At 41.5% G+C, this 21,505-nt stretch overlaps 3 protein-coding genes across 4 annotated transcripts; 2 read left to right on the top strand and 1 right to left on the bottom strand.

Annotated features, from left to right (window-relative positions):
* Positions 1-486: 486 nt before the first annotated feature.
* Positions 487-3,416, top strand: ptpmt1 (protein tyrosine phosphatase mitochondrial 1). The gene is made up of 4 exons (XM_083998439.1): positions 487-800; positions 1,476-1,556; positions 1,942-2,133; positions 2,751-3,416. Exons 1-4 carry the CDS (start codon positions 654-656, stop codon positions 2,877-2,879), a joined length of 549 nt encoding a protein of 182 aa, XP_083854565.1. The 5' UTR covers positions 487-653; the 3' UTR covers positions 2,880-3,416.
* A 904-nt stretch (positions 3,417-4,320) lies between these two features.
* ndufs3 (NADH:ubiquinone oxidoreductase core subunit S3) lies at positions 4,321-9,974 on the top strand. Of its 2 annotated transcripts, none has more exons than XM_084001720.1 (7): positions 4,321-4,396; positions 5,180-5,245; positions 5,589-5,686; positions 5,816-5,965; positions 6,964-7,089; positions 9,016-9,135; positions 9,680-9,974. In XM_084001720.1, exons 1-7 carry the CDS (start codon positions 4,342-4,344, stop codon positions 9,848-9,850), a joined length of 786 nt encoding a protein of 261 aa, XP_083857846.1. In that variant the 5' UTR covers positions 4,321-4,341; the 3' UTR covers positions 9,851-9,974. The 2 variants fall into 2 exon arrangements, with proteins under 2 accessions (XP_083857846.1, XP_083857847.1); XM_084001721.1 differs by having other exon boundaries at positions 4,327-4,400; positions 5,187-5,245.
* A 6,988-nt stretch (positions 9,975-16,962) lies between these two features.
* Positions 16,963-20,291, bottom strand: c1qtnf4 (C1q and TNF related 4; the record flags this gene model as incomplete). The annotated part of the gene is made up of 2 exons (XM_083969303.1): positions 16,963-17,796; positions 19,935-20,291. The coding sequence occupies 2 exons, from the start codon at positions 20,289-20,291 to the stop codon at positions 16,963-16,965; spliced, it is 1,191 nt and encodes a 396-aa protein (XP_083825429.1).
* Between the last annotated feature and the right edge of the window lie 1,214 nt (positions 20,292-21,505).

The following is a 21,505-nucleotide window of genomic DNA, read 5'->3' as shown; positions in this document are numbered from 1 at the left end:
TCTGACTGTGAAAAGCCTTATGTAGGCTAAACTAAAGCAGAGAGGTTACAACAGTTCAACCTAGGTATCAAGTGTAGCCTAATAAATCGTTAATTAGAGCTAAAGTTGTTAAGTGTTAGCACAGCCTGCTCCTTTAATTTAATCAGTGTTGAGCTGCCATTATTTGATGTCATCTAACTTTGTTTTGACTGTTGTGATATGATCATGAGACTTCTGGATGTTCCCATTGTTTTATGAATGGCCAAAACAAACAACAAACAACCAAAATAATGGTTGTCAATCATGAATAATTAATTGTAAATTGTTGTTTATTTAACATTCATATTCAATGTTAAATATAAACAATTTTATATCAAGTATTCACAAAGAATTTACGAAGATTTTGTATTATGCATTATGTTGTTGATTTCAAGGAAGTCACCACGGGATTTATTTTGAAAAGAACCGTCCCGGAAGTCCTGTTGTCAGCGGGGCGGATGGGGCGGACTGCCGGAGGAGGAGCCAAGCATCCATGGAGGAGTGCATGGTGGCCGGCTGACAGGTCGGACTGTACAGCCTGTGGACCAGAAACACCACACACAACATCGGGGTGTGGTAGTGATGAAAAGCTGAGAGTCTTTCCTTAGTTAATTCGTACAGACAGCAGGTCAGCCATGTCCGGAGCGTTAGCGAGGCTGCTCTTCTACCCCACGTTGGCCTACAACGTTGTCATGGAGAAGGTGTCCTCCAGGCGGTGGTTCGACCGGGTGGACGAGACGGTGGTCCTGGGGGCTCTGCCCTTCAGGTCCATGACCAAACAGGTGAGGCCGCACCGCACTGTCCGGTGGAGGACACAACAGATAGTTCACTCAAGTTAAAGGAGATATGTCACCGTTATTAGCCATGTTATTAGCCTCTTAGCCGACCGATTCCTCTTATTGTTGCACCTAAAAACATTGAAACTTTATGAAAACGTAATTTGATTGGGTAATGCATTAATGATAGTCATAGTAGACGGATAAAAGTAGGCTAGTGTCAAGAATAAAGGAAAACAATAGAGAAGTAAGATGACAGATCAACATGAATAAGATGGTATGGTAAAAGCCATAAAGTTCAGTCTTAAAAGGAAAGAAAAAACAACAATAAATGAATAAATATATCAAAGATATTATTGTAAATTATTGACGGTAGAACTAAGGGCTGACAATAGGAAGGGGCTAAAGTAATAGGCCTACAGTAACCTATGTGCTTGGCCATGAGATTGCAGATTTGGTCCAGATGAACAAATCAAAAATGGTTGTTGATGTGGACTTGTGATCTTGATCAGGATATGAAAAATTAGATTTGCATTCATAACATAAATCAAATAAACTTCCGAATTAGTAAATTGTGAATGTGATTTTTTTTCTGATGATTTACTTATTCACAAAAAAATGCACATTTATGGATATACATAGAAAATAAAGTGTATGACTGTCTCTATTATTGCGTCACAGCTGGTAGAAACAGAAAATGTTCGAGGGGTCATCACCATGAATGAGAAGTACGAGACCAAATATTTTTGCAACTCAGCTGAGGTGAGTTCACTTCCCTTAACTTCTCACTTTGAAGTTGAAGCAAGTAGTTGTGATACAGTCAGTTCAATTATTGTCATCGACTTGATTGACTTTGAGTTGTTTTTTGTTTTTCTGTCATGTGTTTATGTCAGATGATGTAGATCAGGCATAGCTGTAACAGGTATTACCTGCTTGTTGATGGTTGATGAACAGTCAACAGTCTCAGCTTCTTTAATGTGAAGATGTGCTGCATTATCTTTGTCATAATACCAAAGTTAAGTGAACTGAGTGTCTTCGATCTTTCGACTGTTTGTCAGACAAAACAAGCCATCTGAAGACATCTATGTCAGGCATATTTCATTCTTCGGTGATCAATGACTCTTTGATTGATGCATGACGCATGCAGGAATGGCGGGCTGCAGGCGTGGAGCAGCTGAGGCTGAGCACTGTTGACCTCACTGGTGTCCCCAGCCTGGAGAACCTGCACCGAGGCGTGGAGTTCGCCCTGCAGCACCGAGAGCACGGAACCAGCGTGTACATCCACTGCAAGGCCGGACGCTCCCGTAGCGCCACACTGGCTGCTGCCTACCTCATACGGGTCAGTACTGTATGTAACAGTACGGACGATGCACCATCATCTCCACCTGAGAGGCAGTTTTAACCCTAACCCCTAACTCTTTATACTGACATCTCCATATATTGAATGAAAAGCATAGTTACTGGAAAGAAATGTGTTCCTGAAATCATCTTAGTGTAGGTATTGGACAACAAACTCCACATTATAAATTGTGTTTTCAGTAGTATGTCGTAGTAACACAAAGAGGAAACTCTGTAAGCACAGTAACTCTGGATGGTGTCCTGTATGACTATGAGCAGCTGAACCATTCAGTAAGGGTGTTAGTGTTTTTCAACAGGGACACACAGCAAGGTAAAGATGTTTACCTTAATGATGACATGATGGAAGTAAATGAGTCACAAAACGGAGTTAACAGATTGTCCCCTGCAGCACTTTTCACTTCACTGTGGTTGTTTGTGTTTGAACTGTTCCCACTGCAACATGCAAAACTGAAACACATCTAGCAGGATACCTCTGTAGCCTATCTGGTCGATTAGATTAGGTTTTGGTTTGTGTTAATTCTCACATGGTTTCATGATTCTACATTCGAGTACTGGATATTATTGAGTTTGTTTGACATGGTTTATCTCTGCTGACAGTTACACTGCTGGACTCCAGAGGAGGCCTGTCAGAAGCTGGCGTCTGTTCGGCCCCACATCCTGGTGCGTACGGCTCAGGTGGAGATGTTGAGGAAATACTACCAGGAGGTCTGTGGGCAGCTCAGCTGAGAGCGCAGGGGTCGCGACGGGTCAGACTTCAATCCGCTCACAGCAGCAGAAAGACTGGACTCAGAGCCTTATTTAAAGACGAAAAACGTGCCTGTGGTTGTATCAACCAATCCTCTGTATCATAATGTGCATCCTCTGAATAGTAAATACCAAACATTGCTCCTCTCTTGCTGTCAAGCTTGTTTTTAGAAGCAAATTTCATGGCTTTTATTGGAAAACTGGTGATTTTAGTGGTTAATACAGACAGCAGACAAGAAGCACCGCCATGGATTATGTTTTGCATTATTCATTTTATAAAACCTGTGGCTTCAAAGTATCAATATGGATGCTGACTCTTTCAAAAATGTTTTAGTACCTGAAGGGAAAAGATACTGGTTTTATTTCTAGAACATGTGAGAATTTAAGTTATGTTAAAAGAACGTGAACAATGCCCCCCAAACACATCCTATTTTTTAACCAGATTCATTCAAATTCAATAAGAAATACAACACTGCAAAGTGGTTTGCTTCTGACTTGAATAATAAAAATATAAAGGAACTTCACTGGATTGTTGATGTTTGTTTCTTATAAGGATGCTTAAAAAAATAAGAGTTGCTGAGTACAGTGGAGAACCAGTTATTTCAGTTAATCATATTTTCTTCTGGTGCCTTATTCCTATAAACAATATTAAACAAAATATTTGTGAGTTAAAAATAATCTCATGTTGTTTACCGGCAAATGCATGTTTTCATGTGCATTAAATGAAGCTTTGCATTGTATGGGCCCAGCCACAAGTTTTGTTTGTTTTTTTCCCTCAGGAGATAACCCCAAACCTCATTACTACTGCTACATGTAATCTCACCTGGTCCTAAAGTGCCCTGCACTGGCATATATGCCAGAAGTGATTTCACAATTCTTTAAACTATGTATAAACCACTACATGCTTTCGCTCCTAAATATGTCAAGGACTGTTCCTGCATAATGAGCCATCGAGAGGCCTCAGATCATCAGCCAGTGGTGAAGCTGCACTCAGCCATCATGCTCCAAAAAAATGGACTGCCTTTCCGAACAATGGTTGAAATGTCTATGATACACTTAGTTAAGAAAATCTTTTTACAGTTTCTCTCACTAGGCAAAGCTCTGATTGGTTTTACTTCCATTTTTCTGTATAATCTGCACACATAATTTAAACCTTTTCTAATTCACTCATACATTCAGGGACATTTATCTGATTTCTTACTTTATTCCTCTGTGAAATGGGCAAGTTGCATGAAACGACCCAATGTAGAAGATTCTCAATATTATAATAATTATTATTTTTTCCCTAAGCCACTTAATTTATTGAAAACAAATAGAAAATGTAAATCCAGAGGAGTAAATCCATGTCCACAGCCGCGGTCATGTGTCCTCCGGCCCATCAGGGGGCGACAGAGCGCTGACCGCCGCTTCTCCGCCCGCAGACAAACGACCACAGAGAGCGAACATGGCTGCGTCGTTGGTGCGGTTTGTCCGCGGAGGACTTGGAAGGAGTTATAACAGTAAGTCGGCCAGAAACCCTTTAGTGTTTCCACGGACAGTTCGTTGTAATTGCCAACTTGGCTCCGGTCTGTTTTCAGGCCACCGACAGCGACACTGTGTTGTTTACAGCCGATAAATGTCTCAGGTTTGACCTTCGAGCTAGCGTTAGCCAATGCTAGCGTTAGCCTGCACCGGGTTGAGTGACGGACCGGTTGCACAGTTCAGTTTATGTCTGTGACACACAAGTCCACTTAGGAAACAGATGCATAAGTATTCTGAGTTGACGATGAACGAGCCCTAATGTCGTTTAATCAATTTTTCCTTCTCGGTTTTGCATAATAGTGACACAAGTGTGGCGTAAGTGACATAAACAGGAGGTTCAGCGTAGTCATCTGCAGCAGACCAAAGACTGAGCTTAATTTTGAGTCACTGGAGGCCAACACTTAACTTTAACTTTTATTTAGACTAGTTTCATCTCTCAGACACAGTAACTTGGAGTGCAGAGACAGCACACCTGTCACTGTGCAAACAGTATTGACCTACATAGGATTTAAGGGTACCAAATGTCTCCAATATGTTTATTATTAATACAGTAGGGCTGGCTCGAACTGACTGGGACTGTTTCTACACTGTTATTTATGCAGTGTGTGTGTTTTTAGTCAAATGTTTTGTCTGATGTAAAAAAAAAAAAATCTTCATCCTTGTTGTGTTGTTTTCATAACACCACTTAATCTGCAGTTCAGTCGATTCATTTATCAGAGGAGTTATATTATTCACTGTTCTGACTCCTGCTTGTCTCTCAGTTGCGAGGACGTCATGTCTCCTCCAGCAGCAGACCAGACTGCAAAGCTCCACCACTGAGACTAAACGTGAGTACACAATGACTGATGCTACAGCAGACTTCTAATAGAAGATATTTTGGATGTATTCATCACAGATCTCATCATTTGTGACTTTAATTTGTCATGAACATGCTCCACTCCCAGCAGGTTATATGCTTAGAAATGTCCTGTGTATGTTCAGCAACTACAGATTTCATATAGCATTGTTGCTTTTACAGCTATGCACTGTCCCTATTAAATAAGCCAATTAAATATGAATGATATGAATGATTGGATATTTTTTTTTAATCAGGAAGAGGAATCAATGAAAATGAAAGCAATGTTGCACTGTAACCCACTGTTGCTTTTGTCTTCTCTGTCCTCTGTGCAGCCACTGTCAGACCTAAAGATGCTGTAACCCACAACCAGCTGGCAGCGTTTGGGGAATATGTGGCTGAGATGATGCCCAAATATATCCAGCAGGTCCAGGTCAGTTCACATGTTCATAAGACGATCAGAATCCTGAACAGGGTGTTAGAACTGAGACACTATTGAATTTAGATCTTATTGATATGTAGATGTATTTGAATGTGTGACTTTGTGTTTTGTTGTCTGTAGGTGACCTGTTACAACGAGCTGGAAGTGATGATCCATCCTGATGGAGTGATCCCGGTGCTGACCTTCCTGAGGGACCACACCAACGGTCAGTACAGGAACATGATTGACCTGACTGCTGTCGACATCCCAACACGACAGAATCGCTTTGAGGTAGCTGTCTCAACACACACACACACACACACACACTAGAAACATGTCATAATGGTGACATAGAAGAAATTGCCCTTTTTTTTTTACCATTTGTCTGTGTCATTTTTATCTCACAGTTTCCAATAGTGGTGAATGTAACAGAAATGTGTGTATGAAAATGGGCTCTAGCAGTCATAGTTGAATTCAATGGTTTTTGTTTATACAAACTTGTACCTTTTGACTTCTTCTTTTTTTTTTAAAATCAAAGACCTGGATATTTTCTAACACAGTTGTTTAATCTTCAGTGACAATGATTTAACTCAGAGAACCTCATTTTTCTAAAAACTGACAGCCCTATTATCCATAGATGAGCTCTAACTGTGAGTCATGTAACATTGTCGAAAAGAAAAGAATATGACCTTTACTTTTGTGACCAAAATCGCTCCTCGCCCACTTCATATCTATGTTTTTTTTCTCTTAACTGTGAAGTTAAGAGGAAATGTTCCCCACAAAAACATCTTAAGCCAACATTTTAAAGTGATTTTTTTGAAATAGTTGAAAAATATGAATAGAAAATTGTGTTGTCATGACAAACCTTCTCTAATATTGATAATGCATGACGCATAAGGCAGTTAGAGTAAAATAAAAGTACTTGTTATGCAGAATGACTCATTTCAGAGGAATATATATTATATAAGTGAAGTAATTACCAACAGGTTAATGTCTTCATCAATTGAATGTTGCAGCTGGTAAAGGTTCTGCTAATTTAAACGACTTTGTATCCGGCTAGGTAGCATAATCTATAATAACACAAAATAAGTTGTTGATTAGTTTTGTATTCATCATGTGAATCAGCACAGTAATAATGAGCTTCAGCTGCCAGGCAAATGTAATGGAGTAAAAAAAGCATCTCCCTTGTTTAGAATTGAAAATTGATTTTGTCTGATCTAAAATGCCAGCCGAGCTGTGTAAACAAACTCTCTGAATGTTTTTGTCATGATGTCTGTGCTGATTTACAGATTGTCTACAGTCTGCTGTCTTTGCGCTACAACTCTCGTATCCGCGTCAAGACATACACAGATGAATTAACACCAGTGGACTCTGCGGTCCCAGTCCACATGGCCGCCAACTGGTACGAGAGGGAGGTGAGTCACAGCCTGCGCATCAACTCATCATCCAGTCGTTCATTCACCGACACTCAGAAGTGCTTTACAAACAAAAAACAACAGACGTGAGGAGAACACACACATAATGGCACTGAAAACAGATCAGCACACTGCTAGCACTGCCGCCTACAAGGTGATGAGTCAATGTGTCAGTCAAAAGGATCCTGACTCAAGTCACAGTTTGTGCTTACTCATGGTAAACGGCAGTACTGGAGCAACAGTAAACATTGGACATGGTGTCTTACAAGAATTACAAGAATTTGTATTTGTCATTTCTTATGCATCAATGTACATAAAAAAAGAACTATTGGTCCCCCAACAACTACCAGTACCACAATGATTGTTCAGTATAGTAATAATAGTGCTGAGATTAGATCAGATCAGAGGTGGGGCGTGGCAGTGGAAGAGGACACAGACCATTAATAATTCTGATGGCCTGAGGGGAAAAAACTGTTGAGCATCCTGCAGGATCTATAACGGAGGCTCTGATACCTTTTCCCGGACGGCAGGAGAGAAACAAGGCCATTAGAAGGGTGATGAGGCTCCTTTATGATGTTGGTCGTCCTGCGAGCACACTGCCGGTTGTAGAACTCCAGCAGGGAGGAGAGAGGGGCACCGATCATTTTACTGGCTGCTTTCACAGTCCTGCTCAGCTGGTGTTTTTTTTAATGATGGCTGTGGTGTTGGTGGTGGAGGGCAGGTCGTCTGCCAAGTGGATCCCCAGAACTTGATGCTGTTGACTCTCTCCACCGGAGCGCTACCAGTGGTCAACAGCATATGATGGTGCTCACCAGACCTCCTAAAGTCCACCCCCCTCTTTTTTTGTTTTATCCACCACGTTTAGGTGCAGGTTATACAAACTGCACCAAGATGTTAGACTCTCTACCGCTGTTGTTGACGATCAAACCCACCACTGCCATGTCGTCAGCAAACGTGATGATTGTATTGGTGTTTGAGCAGGCAGTGCAGTCATGAATGAACAGGCTGAACAGCAAGGGGCTTAGGACACAGCCTTGAGGGACCCCTGTGTGCTCACTGATATAGTTTTGGAGGTGGTCCACCCTGACCCTCTGTAGTCTCTGCGGCAGGAAGTTCAGAATCCAGCTGCACATGCTCTGGTCTACCCCAAGCAGCCTCAGCTTTTCCACCACCAGCTGCCGTGGGATGATAGTGTTAAATGCAAAGCTGAAGTCAATGGACAGGAGCCTGGTCTATGCCGTTTTTCTCCTCTAGGTGTGACAATGGAGTGCCGTGGAGATGCCGTGTTCTGTGGAGCGGTTGGCTCTATATGCAAACTGGAATGGATCTAAGTCGAACCTTTACTTATCTTATCTAATAGTGACAGAGCCTTGAAATTGAATGCAACGAGAGTAGAGCCAGGTGATGATAATGAAGGGAACTACAATCCTGGATAGCGAGGCAGAGCACCGTCAGCTGCTTTTGATACAGACTGTCTGTCAGTCAGAGATGTCAGGCGACTGACAGCCTCTGCAGCAGGGTACCATTTCATAACTGAGCCTGCAAACAACTGTGTGAACTAGTTGTTCTGCACATTCAAAAGATGCAATAAGGTTGATCTCAGAGATATTTCCTTACTATCAATAAATGTGATTTCACAAACTTCTTGTACAAAGTTCCACCTCCATTTTTACTGTGTAATTTGATGTTTGATGTCACACACGTCAGGGTCTGCTGCAGATTCTTTAATGGTGACATCTGTTTTTAATTGTACCACATTGGCAGATATCCAACATCTTTTATACTGGATATGAAAGATACTGGATCGTCACATTTCACAGACATGTAGTGCCATCTACATAAAAATAATAAGATGTGTTGCTAAAACTTGACACTGACGCTGCCTAGACTGAGAATTAAAGTGTGTCCATGTTTGTGTTTGTGCAGGTGTGGGACATGTTTGGTGTGTTCTTTGCCAACCACCCAGACCTGAGGCGTATTCTGACAGACTATGGCTTCGAGGGTCACCCCTTCAGGAAGGACTTCCCTCTGTCGGGTTACGTTGAGGTGAGGTCTCTCAGGAACGTGTCCTCTCAGTGCAGCTATCAGCTTTATTTAGCTTCATCCATGTGTGATTCATATGTTTCCCCCAGCAGATAAATGTAGTCATATTGGCAGGATGTCAGAGAGACAGACAGAGTATAAGCTGTGCCCAGACACTTTAGATGTCCAACTCTGCTGGATCCTGTGATTTCTAGTTATTTTTGTGTTTATTTTTTGAGCTCATTATGATTAATCCAGGCTTCCCACAGGCTTTGAAAGTCCTCAATATTTGGGGCTGTGAAAGAATAATTTATAGCCTAAACTGAATAGATTCCCATCAGAGGACTGGATCAATTATTTATATCAACACACGATCCAAAAATCATCTTATTTACTTTGCTCGGTCCAAGAATGAAGACACCACATTCTGGTTGAAAGAGAACTTTTATAAAATTCATCTTTTGATCAAGACGTCCTGACAGCATAAGCCCTTACTAATCTTATCCTATATTTTTTTAAACGTTGAAATGACGTTTAGTGAAATAAAACGTGTTGTCTCCCCCTGCAGGTGCGTTATGATGACGAGCTGAAGCGCGTGGTAGCCGAGCCCGTGGAGCTGTCACAGGAGTTCAGGAAGTTCGACCTGAACACACCCTGGGAGGTTTTCCCCGCATACCGAGAGCCCAAAGAGGCTGCACCCAAACTGGAGGCTGGTGACCAGGCCCCAGAGAAGAAGTGATGCCCATCTGTTTAGTCTACACACACACACCATCATCATCATTATGTTCTGTCTGTCTGGGACTCAAGCCCCCTGAACAAACCCTTCTGAAATATTTATGTAAATAAAAATACTTATAAAACAATGCTGAAATGACTTTTGTGGAACTGTTTTCATGTATGACAAATCAACTCTAACCTGTGAGTGATCCTTCAAGATTTAAACAATAAGCAGAAAACAACCATTTTCTATATGTAGATATAAAGGAATAATGGTCAGCAGTGAAAGATCATAGCCCCTCTATATGGGTTGTAATTTATACAACAGTGAACAACAAGTGATTTTATTTAACTTATTGAAAATATGAATAGAAAGTTGTGTTAAGGTTTGAGTTTGGAAATAAATTTGTGATTTTTGACTTTGTTAAATCATTTTCAGTGAGTACCTCTTTCACAGACTGTAACTCTGCCTAAAGTAAAAGGGACTGCCTCCTATCCAGTCCACTTTATTTGTGAAGTACAGATTACAAACAAGGCTATCAAAGTGCTGCACAGTGAATTAAAAAAAATAGTTAAAAAGACTAAAATATGTAACACTATAAAATACATGAAACTATAAAGCACACAATGCACAACCAACAGACATAAAGAAACAATAAAAACATAGAATTTCTGTTACTGAAAATATTTAAGACAACAGGAGGAAAAAAGCTCGCACACTGATCAAAAATGGGAATGTCCACCAGAGAGATTGATGGATGCAGACAAACACCTTTTCTCCTTTTTGTTACTGAAAATATAAATAGAAAATTCATGTGTTAGTGGTTTACATTTGTAATTTTTGACTTTTTTGTGTAGACATCTGTGGTGTTTCATCAGGCAGTAAACCTGAAGTAAAAGTACTCGAGTTCTACAATTAACTTACCTGAAAGAATATACGTACTTTGGTTTGTCAAAAGGAAAGAGTCCTGATAAATGATGGAGTGGTGTCTGTCGGCACGTGCACGTTCATGCACGTTAGGCCCCGCCCACAGGTGACAGGTAACAGGTGGGCCCTTGTACCAGGGTGGAGAAAGTTCCCCGGACTCAACAAAACTCTAGGTGGCGTTTCTTCTCCTCTTACGTAAGTAATTTGTGGAAACACAAGATTACATGAATGTTTGCATTAGTGACTGGCTTCAGTTGGCCAGTTAACTCGCTGTTAGCGATGAACTGAATTTGTCAATGTTGGTATCCATATTTAGCTTAATGCTAATGCTAGAGCTGCACGTGCTTTGCTGTCGCGGGCTAATGTGGTTGTGGCTGGATTATTTTGTTGGCTCTTGTGTACACAACTGAGCTTCTTGTTGTCTGTTGAACTAACACTTTCAGTGGGCTATTTGAGGGAAGGCAGACCGATGTGGCCAGCTAAAGGTTTTGTTTCAGTGTGAAATGCTGGTAGTCTAGTGAAACATCCAGTGGCAGTGACGATCAATTACAGAATCTTAAACCATGCTTGAGTACACTACAGCTAATTGAGCTAAAGTGCACCGTGACCAGCAAGGTGAGCGGGAAGGCCTGCTCTACTTATCTACAGCTGCTGTGTTCCCTGTAGATAAAATAATGCTGGCATTTTCATGGACCTTTGGACAGAAATGCAACCCATGCTCTATAAAATGGATGAATTATATATTGTTTTATGTTTACTGGTTTGGATAGACAGCACTGATCTGTCTCTCTTCTCTCCTCTGTGTCTATATCATTATGCTTTTAAAGGACATAAACCCCCAGGTGCAGTCCACATCCTTTCAGACAGTCATGTACAGGCATGCCTAAATCAGCTGGTGAGCCTAATGGCATATTCACTTCTTATGTCACTCCAGACATGGTGCAAAGAAGTTGTCATCCCAAAGTATTGGTAGGGATATGTTCAGCACTGATGCTGCAGGGATACTGGTCCCAGTTTAACCCAAAGCTGTTGGATGGGGTTGAGGTCAGGCAGGGTCTGTAGGCTATGTTAAGGATTCTTTTAAACTCTTTGTAACACCAGAGAGCTGCAGAGGTCTGTCAGGCTGAGAGCAGCCTCTCCATACAGAGCTACTACCGTAATAGAGACTAAATGTAAGCTGTGTTACTGAGATGAGCATTTTCAGTCTAGTGTTAGGCTAGCATTTGAACATCTGATTGGATCAGGTGCCAAACAAAAGAGCAGATTTCAGTAGCTGGAGCATATTTCTACTCTTGTCACTCACAGTCATCTACCATACAGGTGTCAGCCAGCAGATGGTGCTGCAGCACACAATGTAGACTCAAGAACAATGACATGCAGCGGTGAGCCTTTGCTTTCATTTGTCACTTAATCATCTGAGTTCACATTATGCAGTGGAACAACAACAGTCAAGGTTGTACATGACTTCCTTTTTATTTTGTCAAACATTTTTCATTGAAGCATTCAATTTACATGTAAGAAATACTCAAAACATTTCAAAGAGTCAACATGAGCCAGACTACTTGGAGCAAGACGTGAGTCAACATGTTTTTCAGTATTTAGTTTGGTTATTTTTCCATCACCACTGGATTTGTGCCTTTTGGACACAAAGCCAAATCGAGCAATGTTTTCAACCACATTGTGACCCATGTCTGGTTGACAAAGTTTCTAATACACAATGACCAACCTTTCATCAGGAAAGAAAGAAGCACAGACCAGAGACATCCAACATATTGTCAATTACTGCACAGATAAATCACTTGTCAATAAAAATATACAGTTAACAGGCATCAACTGGGCCCGTGAAGCTGGCTGCAAATATGAAAGCATCTTTTTTATTTTTTATTTTCAGTAACATGCATGCATCACATTAGTGCTTCTGAGGCCTTGTCCACACGGAAACGGAGCTTCCCTGAAACGATCTTTTTCTTGTTTGTTTTATGAAAGTTTTCTGTAAACACGGCATCATTTGAAGAAATATCTGTGTACACACGGATCCACTCAAAACGACTAGTACATATGCCAGGCCTGTATGCAGCTTGTGTGCGCTGCCACGCAAAACAAAGGAGAAGATGTAGAAAGCCTGCCAATGTATTCAAACTCTAAACATTATAAGTCGACTAAATGTTGACTGGGAGGCGTGCCAGTCCAAACATGCCGATCGATGATGATTTGACGGGCGCGTTTCAGGCGCAGTATCCGAGGGACCCGTCAGTAGTCGGCTATTGTTGTTGTTGTCATGTTACGTATAGCGTTGTGGCTCAGGTTACAGGTAAGAGAGGTGGGGGTATGACATCATTGTTTCACAAAAGATCCGTTTTGGGCATCTACATGAAACCGCAAGGGCAGGTTTTGAGATTTACCTACCCAAAAAATACTGTTTTCAGCCTCCCAAAGCGCCGTTTCCATGTGGACGAAACGCCGAAACGATACACGGATACTAAACCCGTATCTGTGTGGACGACCTCGGAGTGTGTCATACGCTCAGGTCACTTCACACATCATGAGTTCTGCGCAGGAGTTTTGTTAACAGGGATCGCCTCTGCAGAGCAACCGTGATCTACTGAACTGGGTCACGTCTGTTTGTTAAAGTCAAACCGAGGCCATCGCAGGTCCACCTCTGTGCACTGCTCGCTTCACTGAGAATGAAAGAGAAACCACCAAGGGTCGGACTGTGACAGAATACATTATTTTTCTGAAATGAGGTTCTCTCACAGTATAATTTCTTACTGTCTTTTTAGAAGTCAGTGTGCAGCCATGAAGGACAGGAAATTGTTGATTAGTAACGCTGTAGTGGATACAGGCCTGTTATTAGTTTCTAGAGAAAGTTGAAACTGTATGTTCCTTTCCCTGAGCACTGCACTGTGTTGGCACCTTTTCAGGTTCATTTTGATGGCTTTTAATTTGACTAATTTATTTTTATTTTATTTATTTATGCAGGGTAAGTTGACACATATATATTCTCTTTCACTGCACCAACCTGTTTACAGTTCAAAGAAATCACAGAGAGATGAGAAAGAAGCAGAAACACATTAATAAAACAGAAGTTAGGGTGCAGTCTCAGTGAAAGTAGTCACAATCAGGAGTAGAATGATATTTGACTTCCTGAAGTTACAGGGAGGTGTGAGTGTTTCTCATTTTCAACTGAGCATGCAGAAAATGTAGTGCATTTGCTGCACTAATGGCAACGGTTGTCTATCAAAGATCAGTCCTGGTTCGGGGCTCCTGTTCGTTCAGCGTGGCAGCAGAGATGAGATGGGAAAAGGTAGCTTCCCATCAGTCGGGCTTGGATAGATTGATAACAGTGTTTCTGACTTGTCTCGGGTACCTCATATGTAGTCTAACCATGAGCTCGCTGCAGTGTCTTTGTTTTGATTTTGAGCTGCTGTTTCCACCTGGTTTGCAACTGTTTTGATTAAAAATTGATCTACGTATACTTACCGTTTGTGCACTACACGTTCACCAGCATGCGACAGCACAAGCTGAACCAATAATGAAACTGTCAGTTGAAGTGACTGCTGCCCAGTTTTCTATGTTTGAGTCAGTACCAGAATTTTGTTATTTTGTAGATGCCCAAATATATGTGAAAGGTTATACCTGTAATCTCTTCTTTATCAGCCATGCTGAATGGCTCATTGCTGTTCCTCTGTTGTTCACATTAGCAATGGACGTCTTTTTTGTTGTTGTGAGAGCTGTTCCAATAATGAAAGTGTTTACACTGTGCTCTGTGGACTAGCCAGAGAATCAGGGGCAGTTTTAAAACCGCACTACGATATCTTGGCTGTTTTGGGCTGATGGAGTAAGCTGTAAACAACATTGACATAATAATATAACAGTTGTTGTATTTACACAATATTCAGACAGATAACATTAGCATTGAACTTGTCATGTTCCAAACCACAAATATTTTTTTAGTTTATATTTTTGGTCTCCAACGGCTCCTGAGAAAGATGCTAAATGATCCGTTATGTTCATCAGCTCTTAACTAAGCGTAACTATCATTTGGTGGTGGTGGTGTTTCATTTTTCTTACTTTTTTAAAAATTATTTGGCTGTAAATGAAGATGATGAGTATGGTGAGACTGGACCAAAACAATTCTGAGCTGTAAAACCAGAGAAACAGATATGAGAAGAGTCAGGGTCTCCTCTACATCACATATAGTCATTTGGGCAGCAATCAGGTGAACAAACCACTTTAAACTGTAGTCTAAGGTATTATTTGACTTTATAAATCTGTTAAGCGTTCTCAATCTCATGTTGAGTTAGTTTAAAAAAAATCTAAATCAGTTTGACACATAAATTGGTCTACCTGCAGTGTTTTAGACCAGTTTACATGACATCTCACAAATGTACCTCCAGTTAAAGTCTAATAAAAGACATAATAAACGTTCAATCAAAGTGAAGCATCACTTCACATGGTGCCTCCCCCAGCAGGGGAGGCGAACTCATAAAGTCAGGGTTCATCACAATTTGAAATGCATCATCTTTTCCCCCGGTGGCGTGAAATTAAACAGACATGCATGTTAGAGTGGCCCGGGAGAAGCAATCCAATTTTCCCCACAGTGCTCGCCATCTGAAGAAATGAATTAAATGTTGCTAGAATTAGAAATCAAATTATGGTCCAGATCCCCGCAGGCTCAGAGGTGGCATGTGGTCAAGAGTCGGACGGGTAACACAGTCTGCACTCTTTCAAAACTGAGTGAGTTTGGTCCCATGGTGCTCAGCTTGGAACCAGCGACACTCCAAGATGAAGAGCGGAGACATTCTGACAAAACACACTGTTCATTTCGTTTTCACATGCCTCTAGAGACATACGGAAAGTAAAGTGACTCTTTTTTTTCTTTTTTTTTTTTACATACAAGCAGAAACACCAAGTCTTTGACAAGGATAACAAATGCACTTAAAGGAACATTTCACTTAGAAAGGAAAATTCTGTGATTATCTCCTCAACTTTGTCAGTTCAGTTTCCACTGAACATGTGGTGTCAACAAGTCTCGCCCACAGCTGAACAATTCAGATCACATTCATTCACATTAATAATCTGCTTCAATTGTTGTTTCACTTTGATCAGTCCATTGATCATAAACCAATACTTTGATCAGGGTACACTAATAATGGAGACAGTATCTGAAAATGATGCATTAATGTGTACGCTAACGTGTGTAGGCTAACCATCAGAACTTCATGTTAAAGGTATGAAAGTCTGAACCATCAAAAGAAAAGCTTTCACACTGCAGAAATCCGAGACCAGCCCAGGCCGGACCAAAATTTGGGTCTTTGGTCCCGATCATTGCCCGGGGGAGCTTTCACATCTGTAAATTTGGTTCGGATCAAACGGAAAAGTCTGAAAGTCCGGACCAAATGAGGTAGGTGTGAAAGCCCCCTGAATTGTAATTTATAATGATTAAATACACTGTTATAGATGTATCAGTAATACAAATAGAAATGTTTGTTTTCTTTTTCTTAATTAGCTTAGTCTTTCATTAATATACTTATGTTTTTCTGTCAGTTCACTCATCACTTAATCACATAGTCTCTAATTTATTTAATTATTGTTCACAGTGATTATTTTTATGGACTGTTCAATTGTTCTGTAAACATAATATTAAAAACTAATTGTAGTCGTTAGGTAAAGTTGGAGCAATAAAAAGTATATTTCTGTCTAAAAGCATAATGTTGCATAAAATGGAAATACTGAACGAAATGAAGTTTGTCCTCAACTGCACCTGAGGTTTCATTTAACAACTGTGAATGTCTGATAACCTGGGCATCATTCGTTTTTGGGTCATGCTGACTTTAATGAGAGTTGGGCTGACACAGAGGTGAGCAGGTAATGACTGAGTTTTCATTAGAGTGAAATATTCAATTAGAGTTCACATTACTGTCGTTCAGGGTTCCACATTACGTGAGATGAAGTCATATCCTGCAAAACCATTAACTGGAAATTGGAGAGCTTTTCATTTCGGCTCTGTGCTCAGTCCAAGGTCCCTGTGACTTTGTGAAGGAATTCATATGAAGAGGAAGGGTCAAAGAAAACCACAAAGCAGCCGCCCCATGCTCCACTCTGCATACAACTCAGAAACTGTACAATGCTTTCAGTGGATGGACTTTTCCATCTTGTATGAATTCCCCCCACAGTGTTCAGTCTCTATAGCCCGTGCCTTGCAGCTAGGGCTTCTTATCTGCATATGATTGGCTGGTGGTGGTGGTGGTGGTAGTTGTAGGGAAATCTGGGTAAACCAGGAAGCCGGTAAAGGTGATGTACTTAGCGTGGTTGCTGTAGGCGCCGAAGCCATCCCTCTGGTGCGAGTAGAGCCAGACGGTGTCTCCCGGTTTCAGCGCCAGCATCAAGCTTTGACTCTGCAGAGCTTTCTCGCCCTGGCTGTCGTCGTAGATCATCGCCTGCACCTCCAGCCGGTTCTTCATCAGCTTCACGGACAGCGTCTTCTGCGGCAGCTTGCCCACATTGAAGGAGAAGTAGTACACGCCGGGCACACGGCATGTGAACAACCCCTCCGTCATGTTGAAGTCTTCGCCAATGTTGACGAACGCCGTATCGAAGCTGATGGGCTGGTGCTGTGGCAGCCCGACTTGGTCGACTCCCACGATGCTCTGGGTGCGACCCACTGAGAAAGCAGATCTCTGGTCGTCCTCTTCGTCGTCATCATCGTCCTCCCCCTCCTCCTCCTCCTCCTCCTCTTCCTCTCTATGTTGTGGGTCCTTCTCCTCCACCGTGTCTCTCGTACCAGACCGGGCGTGATCTGGGGCCTGGTTCTCATTCAGCAGAGGGACGTTGTCCTGCTGGGGCTGCTGGGAGTTGTGGGCTGGATGGTGTTGGTGGTGGTGTGTCTGGTAGTCATAGGTGTCGGGGTAGACGAGGTACCCGTTGAAGGTGGTGTAGTGTCCGGTGTTGCTGTAGAGCGCGTAGCGAGGGTCACCATGGAGACGGAGCCAGACCGTGTCACCGAACTCCAGCTGCAGCATGACGCTCTGGCTCTGCACCTGAGGACAGAAAAAGACTTTATTATCCCAGCCACAGAGTCGCATCCAGGTCTGTTTTGCATCAAGGCACCGACACCAAACATAATCCGATCATCTATCTCACGCAGCCCTTCATCCAGGGAATTTGCTGTGTAATCCCTCTGTTCTACTTTCATTACCCACCTCGAAGCAAACACACCCTCTGTGAAGAAAGCCAGGCTGAACCGCTTCAGAGCTTTGACATGATAAAAGACTTCTGTAAACATTTCCTCAGATGGGAAAATCCATACTGAACATAATTCATCAATTTTTTCTCTAACCGGAGTCCATCTCTATTGTTAGACCTGTCTGCTCTGAGAAATGGTGACTTCATTTTTAAACATGAAACATGATGATTAAGGGGCCGTGTCCACCAGATGCGCTTTTAGCACTCTAAGCGCCCGCAACCAACGGCCGTGTCCACCAAATGCGCTTTTGGAGCGGTCGCTCTCTCTCAGAATGCTGCCATAACCAGGTTACAAAACGAGCCGTCTCACTTCCGAGCCGCTTAGTTGAAAGTTGAACATATTTCAACTCTGAGCGCCGCGACGAAAAAAGGAAGCGCAGAGAGTGTTTTTTCCGCCGAGGGCGCTGAGCGCTGTGAGCGCTGAACTCCATAGTATCTGAATGGAAAGTAGACGCCCAGAGCGCTAAAAGTGCGTCCGCCGTCCGGTGGACACGGCCCCGAAGTTTTTAGTTTTAATCAGGTCTGTAGCTCTTCAGGAGAAGGTCACAACTCTGCATCTAGTCCAGACCTGGTCATGTAGATGTTATGCCTGGCCCATGAAATCAAAGACAAACCAGAATAATTTACTGATGAGGCTTATTTTTTTAATTGAATGAAATTATCTTTTTTGCTTTTATTTAGAAATTCCCTGTGTGTCCTCCAGTCTGTAGACTCTCCTTGACCTTTGCTCACAGTGACTTTGAGTTAATGCGACAAAACCTTCACAAGTGCACTCAGAATGAACCAGGCACTGTGTTTGTCTGTAATTTAGTCTCATCTATGAAAAAAAAGAGATAAGAGGCCCACAGAGGTCTGCTGCTTCATCCCTCTCACTGCAGGTATTAAAGGGATAGTTCAACATTTTGGCAAATTGGCCCATTGCCATAACCTCTATAGTCATAGCAGTAGGTTCGTTACCTTTAATTGTCAGTGTAAGCTATTTTTAGAACAGCCGAGTCACAATTTTACAACAGTGTAATTTTTTACTGAGTAAAGTATTTCTAATTCTGATTCTGTTGAATATAAATAAAATTCCGATGACAAAAAAATAAAAATAATTACAGGATACAGAAAACAAGCCTTTCTTTGGACAGCTGGGCAGCAGGCACCATGTATCCTTTCAATCTTCGCTGGTCCAGAAGGTTCAGTTTAATAATGTTAAAGACTGTGCAGGTTGCAATTATTGAAGAGAGGATTTTTTAATTCTGGAAAGTTGTCATGGCTGCAGTTGTGTAGCAAACAGCAGAATTACAGTGATCTTGGTTCAGCTTCTTTGACAACTCATATTGTTTACCCGCAGCCCCAGGCCTGTTGGGCTGGCCCCATTCAAATGAACGAGAAGGCTTTGTTTTTATCATGTAGCCCTCAGCTTGTTCTGAATGCAGCCTTGGCATGTTGCTCAGTTCCCCGTCTGTTGCAGACCACTGACTCCTTGATACAAGAACCTTGTAATGTGTCAGGATTATGTACTTTTGCTTTCCAATGGTTCAGTAATTAAGAAGAAGAGGTTGCTGTAGTTTTTAACAGCCGTTACTCAAACAGGAGTAAAATGGAATTAGCAAGGGTCCATTTTCAGCAGCAGATTAATTCACCTGTGATTCTCCTGTGAGTAGTTGACCCAGCAGGATGGTGTTTGGGTCTAAGTCAAAAATAAAATACGGTGAGTGTGTTCATAATGATGAAGGAAAATGTCACTCAGTGCAACAGAGTGGCTCCCCAATGTGTTTTTAATGGAGCTCTACAGCTCAGAGGAATAAGATCCTCACACAACACTTATACTTATACACTAATAAGATGCATTCATTGTTGTTTTTTGTTTATTTATGGATGGCAAGAAACATTTCTAAATATAATTTGTTCTGTGGATCTCTTTTCCCCACAATGGCCCACCTACCTTTCTCTCCTCTCCGGCATTTTCCTCATATACGATGGCCTGGACCTCATTTCTGTTCTTCATCAGCATCACCGACAGATCTTTGTGTGGGAACTTTCCCACGGTGAAGGAGAAGTAGTAAGCTCCAGGGATACGGCAGCGAAACATGCCCGCCTTGGCGTCAAAATCCCCACCGATGTTGACGTAAATTGCATCAAAGGTCACTGTCATCTTAGGTCCACCTTCCATGCTGTTGGTTCGTGCGACTGAGAAAGCCGAACGTAGCTCCACATCGTCCAGCAGACGGGCAAAACCCCCCACACTGCTCACAAGGCCCAGGCACAGCAGGCCAATAAGCACACTCGCTGGGGGCAGCATGGTATCTGTTGAGACAATAACACAAGAGAAACGACTTTCTTATCCTGAGTACAGCTTTTCACATTCTCAGATTTCTAAATACTGTAAGTAGTAATATGGCAGCAGTTTTTTGTTCGAGTGCAAAGTGAAAGTAGGGCTTTCAAAGGTAACACAACAGTAACATGTAAACTCAGATTACTTTTAACGTCACAATTTTTTTTTGACGCGATTAACACACGTTCTGATTTATGTGATTAACTTTGGACACTCAAGCATTTAATTGTGATTCAATTTTTTATTGGCCTTGGCCACTATTAATGAGTAAGAAAACTAATCTCCAATATGACCCAAACCTCTGTCCTAATATTTACTAATTGGAAGCTTTCAGTGTAACACAAGGCTCTATATTGGCACCACTTTTGTTTTCTGTGTTTTCATAGATTCATTATTATGCAGATGTTTGTACATATGTTGCTTCTTTAAACCAGACTACATTTTCTACTCAATGTACTGCATTTTGCACTTCACTTATCATTTGTAGCACTTGAACCTACCTTAGACAGAGAACAAAGGCTGTGGCTTCCTCAAAAAAATATGAATATTCTGCAAAACCTGATTATCATCATCATCTATTTAAAAAAAAACTTTTTTAGGAGTTCAATGAGAAAAAAAATCTCTGTACACAGATCACTGGGACAAGAAAACTGGATGACAAGTTATTTTTCCACATGATATAAACTATTAGTCTTTTTAAAGTTACTTGTCATACAGTATATTGTCATTTTGTCCAAGTCAGTCTTGTTAAAGAGATAGGGTTAGATTTAATTAAACATGACATAACACAACTTAAGTACTAACATCCCAGAGTTGCCTGAGGACGATGTTCTCATTTTGTTGCTCCCTGATTGTAATGTTTGTAGTAAATTAAACAACACATTTTCATTCATTTCCAGATTGAGAATCACATCATTTCATACCTCACTGCTCCTGGTCATTACAGATCAGTATATTTAGCACACAGAACTGTTGTTTTCCTAACAGGAGCCTTGAGTCAGTGCAAAACCTGAGCATTTCTTCTTGGAAAAACCCCACAGTTATACGTTTTGTGTCACTTACCTTAAAGCAGAAGTGAGTGATATATTTGTGTTAATATAAGTCTTAAATAGTTATATCTTCCGACAGCAATCACTTACATAGAGTGTTTGGACTGAAACACGGGTCTGTCAGTCCCTCTG

Source organism: Trachurus trachurus (genome assembly GCF_905171665.1).
Source record: "Trachurus trachurus genome assembly, chromosome: 3".
Taxonomy (NCBI): Eukaryota; Metazoa; Chordata; class Actinopteri; order Carangiformes; family Carangidae; genus Trachurus; species Trachurus trachurus.
The sequence above is the reverse complement of the archived record's forward strand: the minus strand, read 5'-3'. Positions and strand labels throughout refer to the sequence as shown.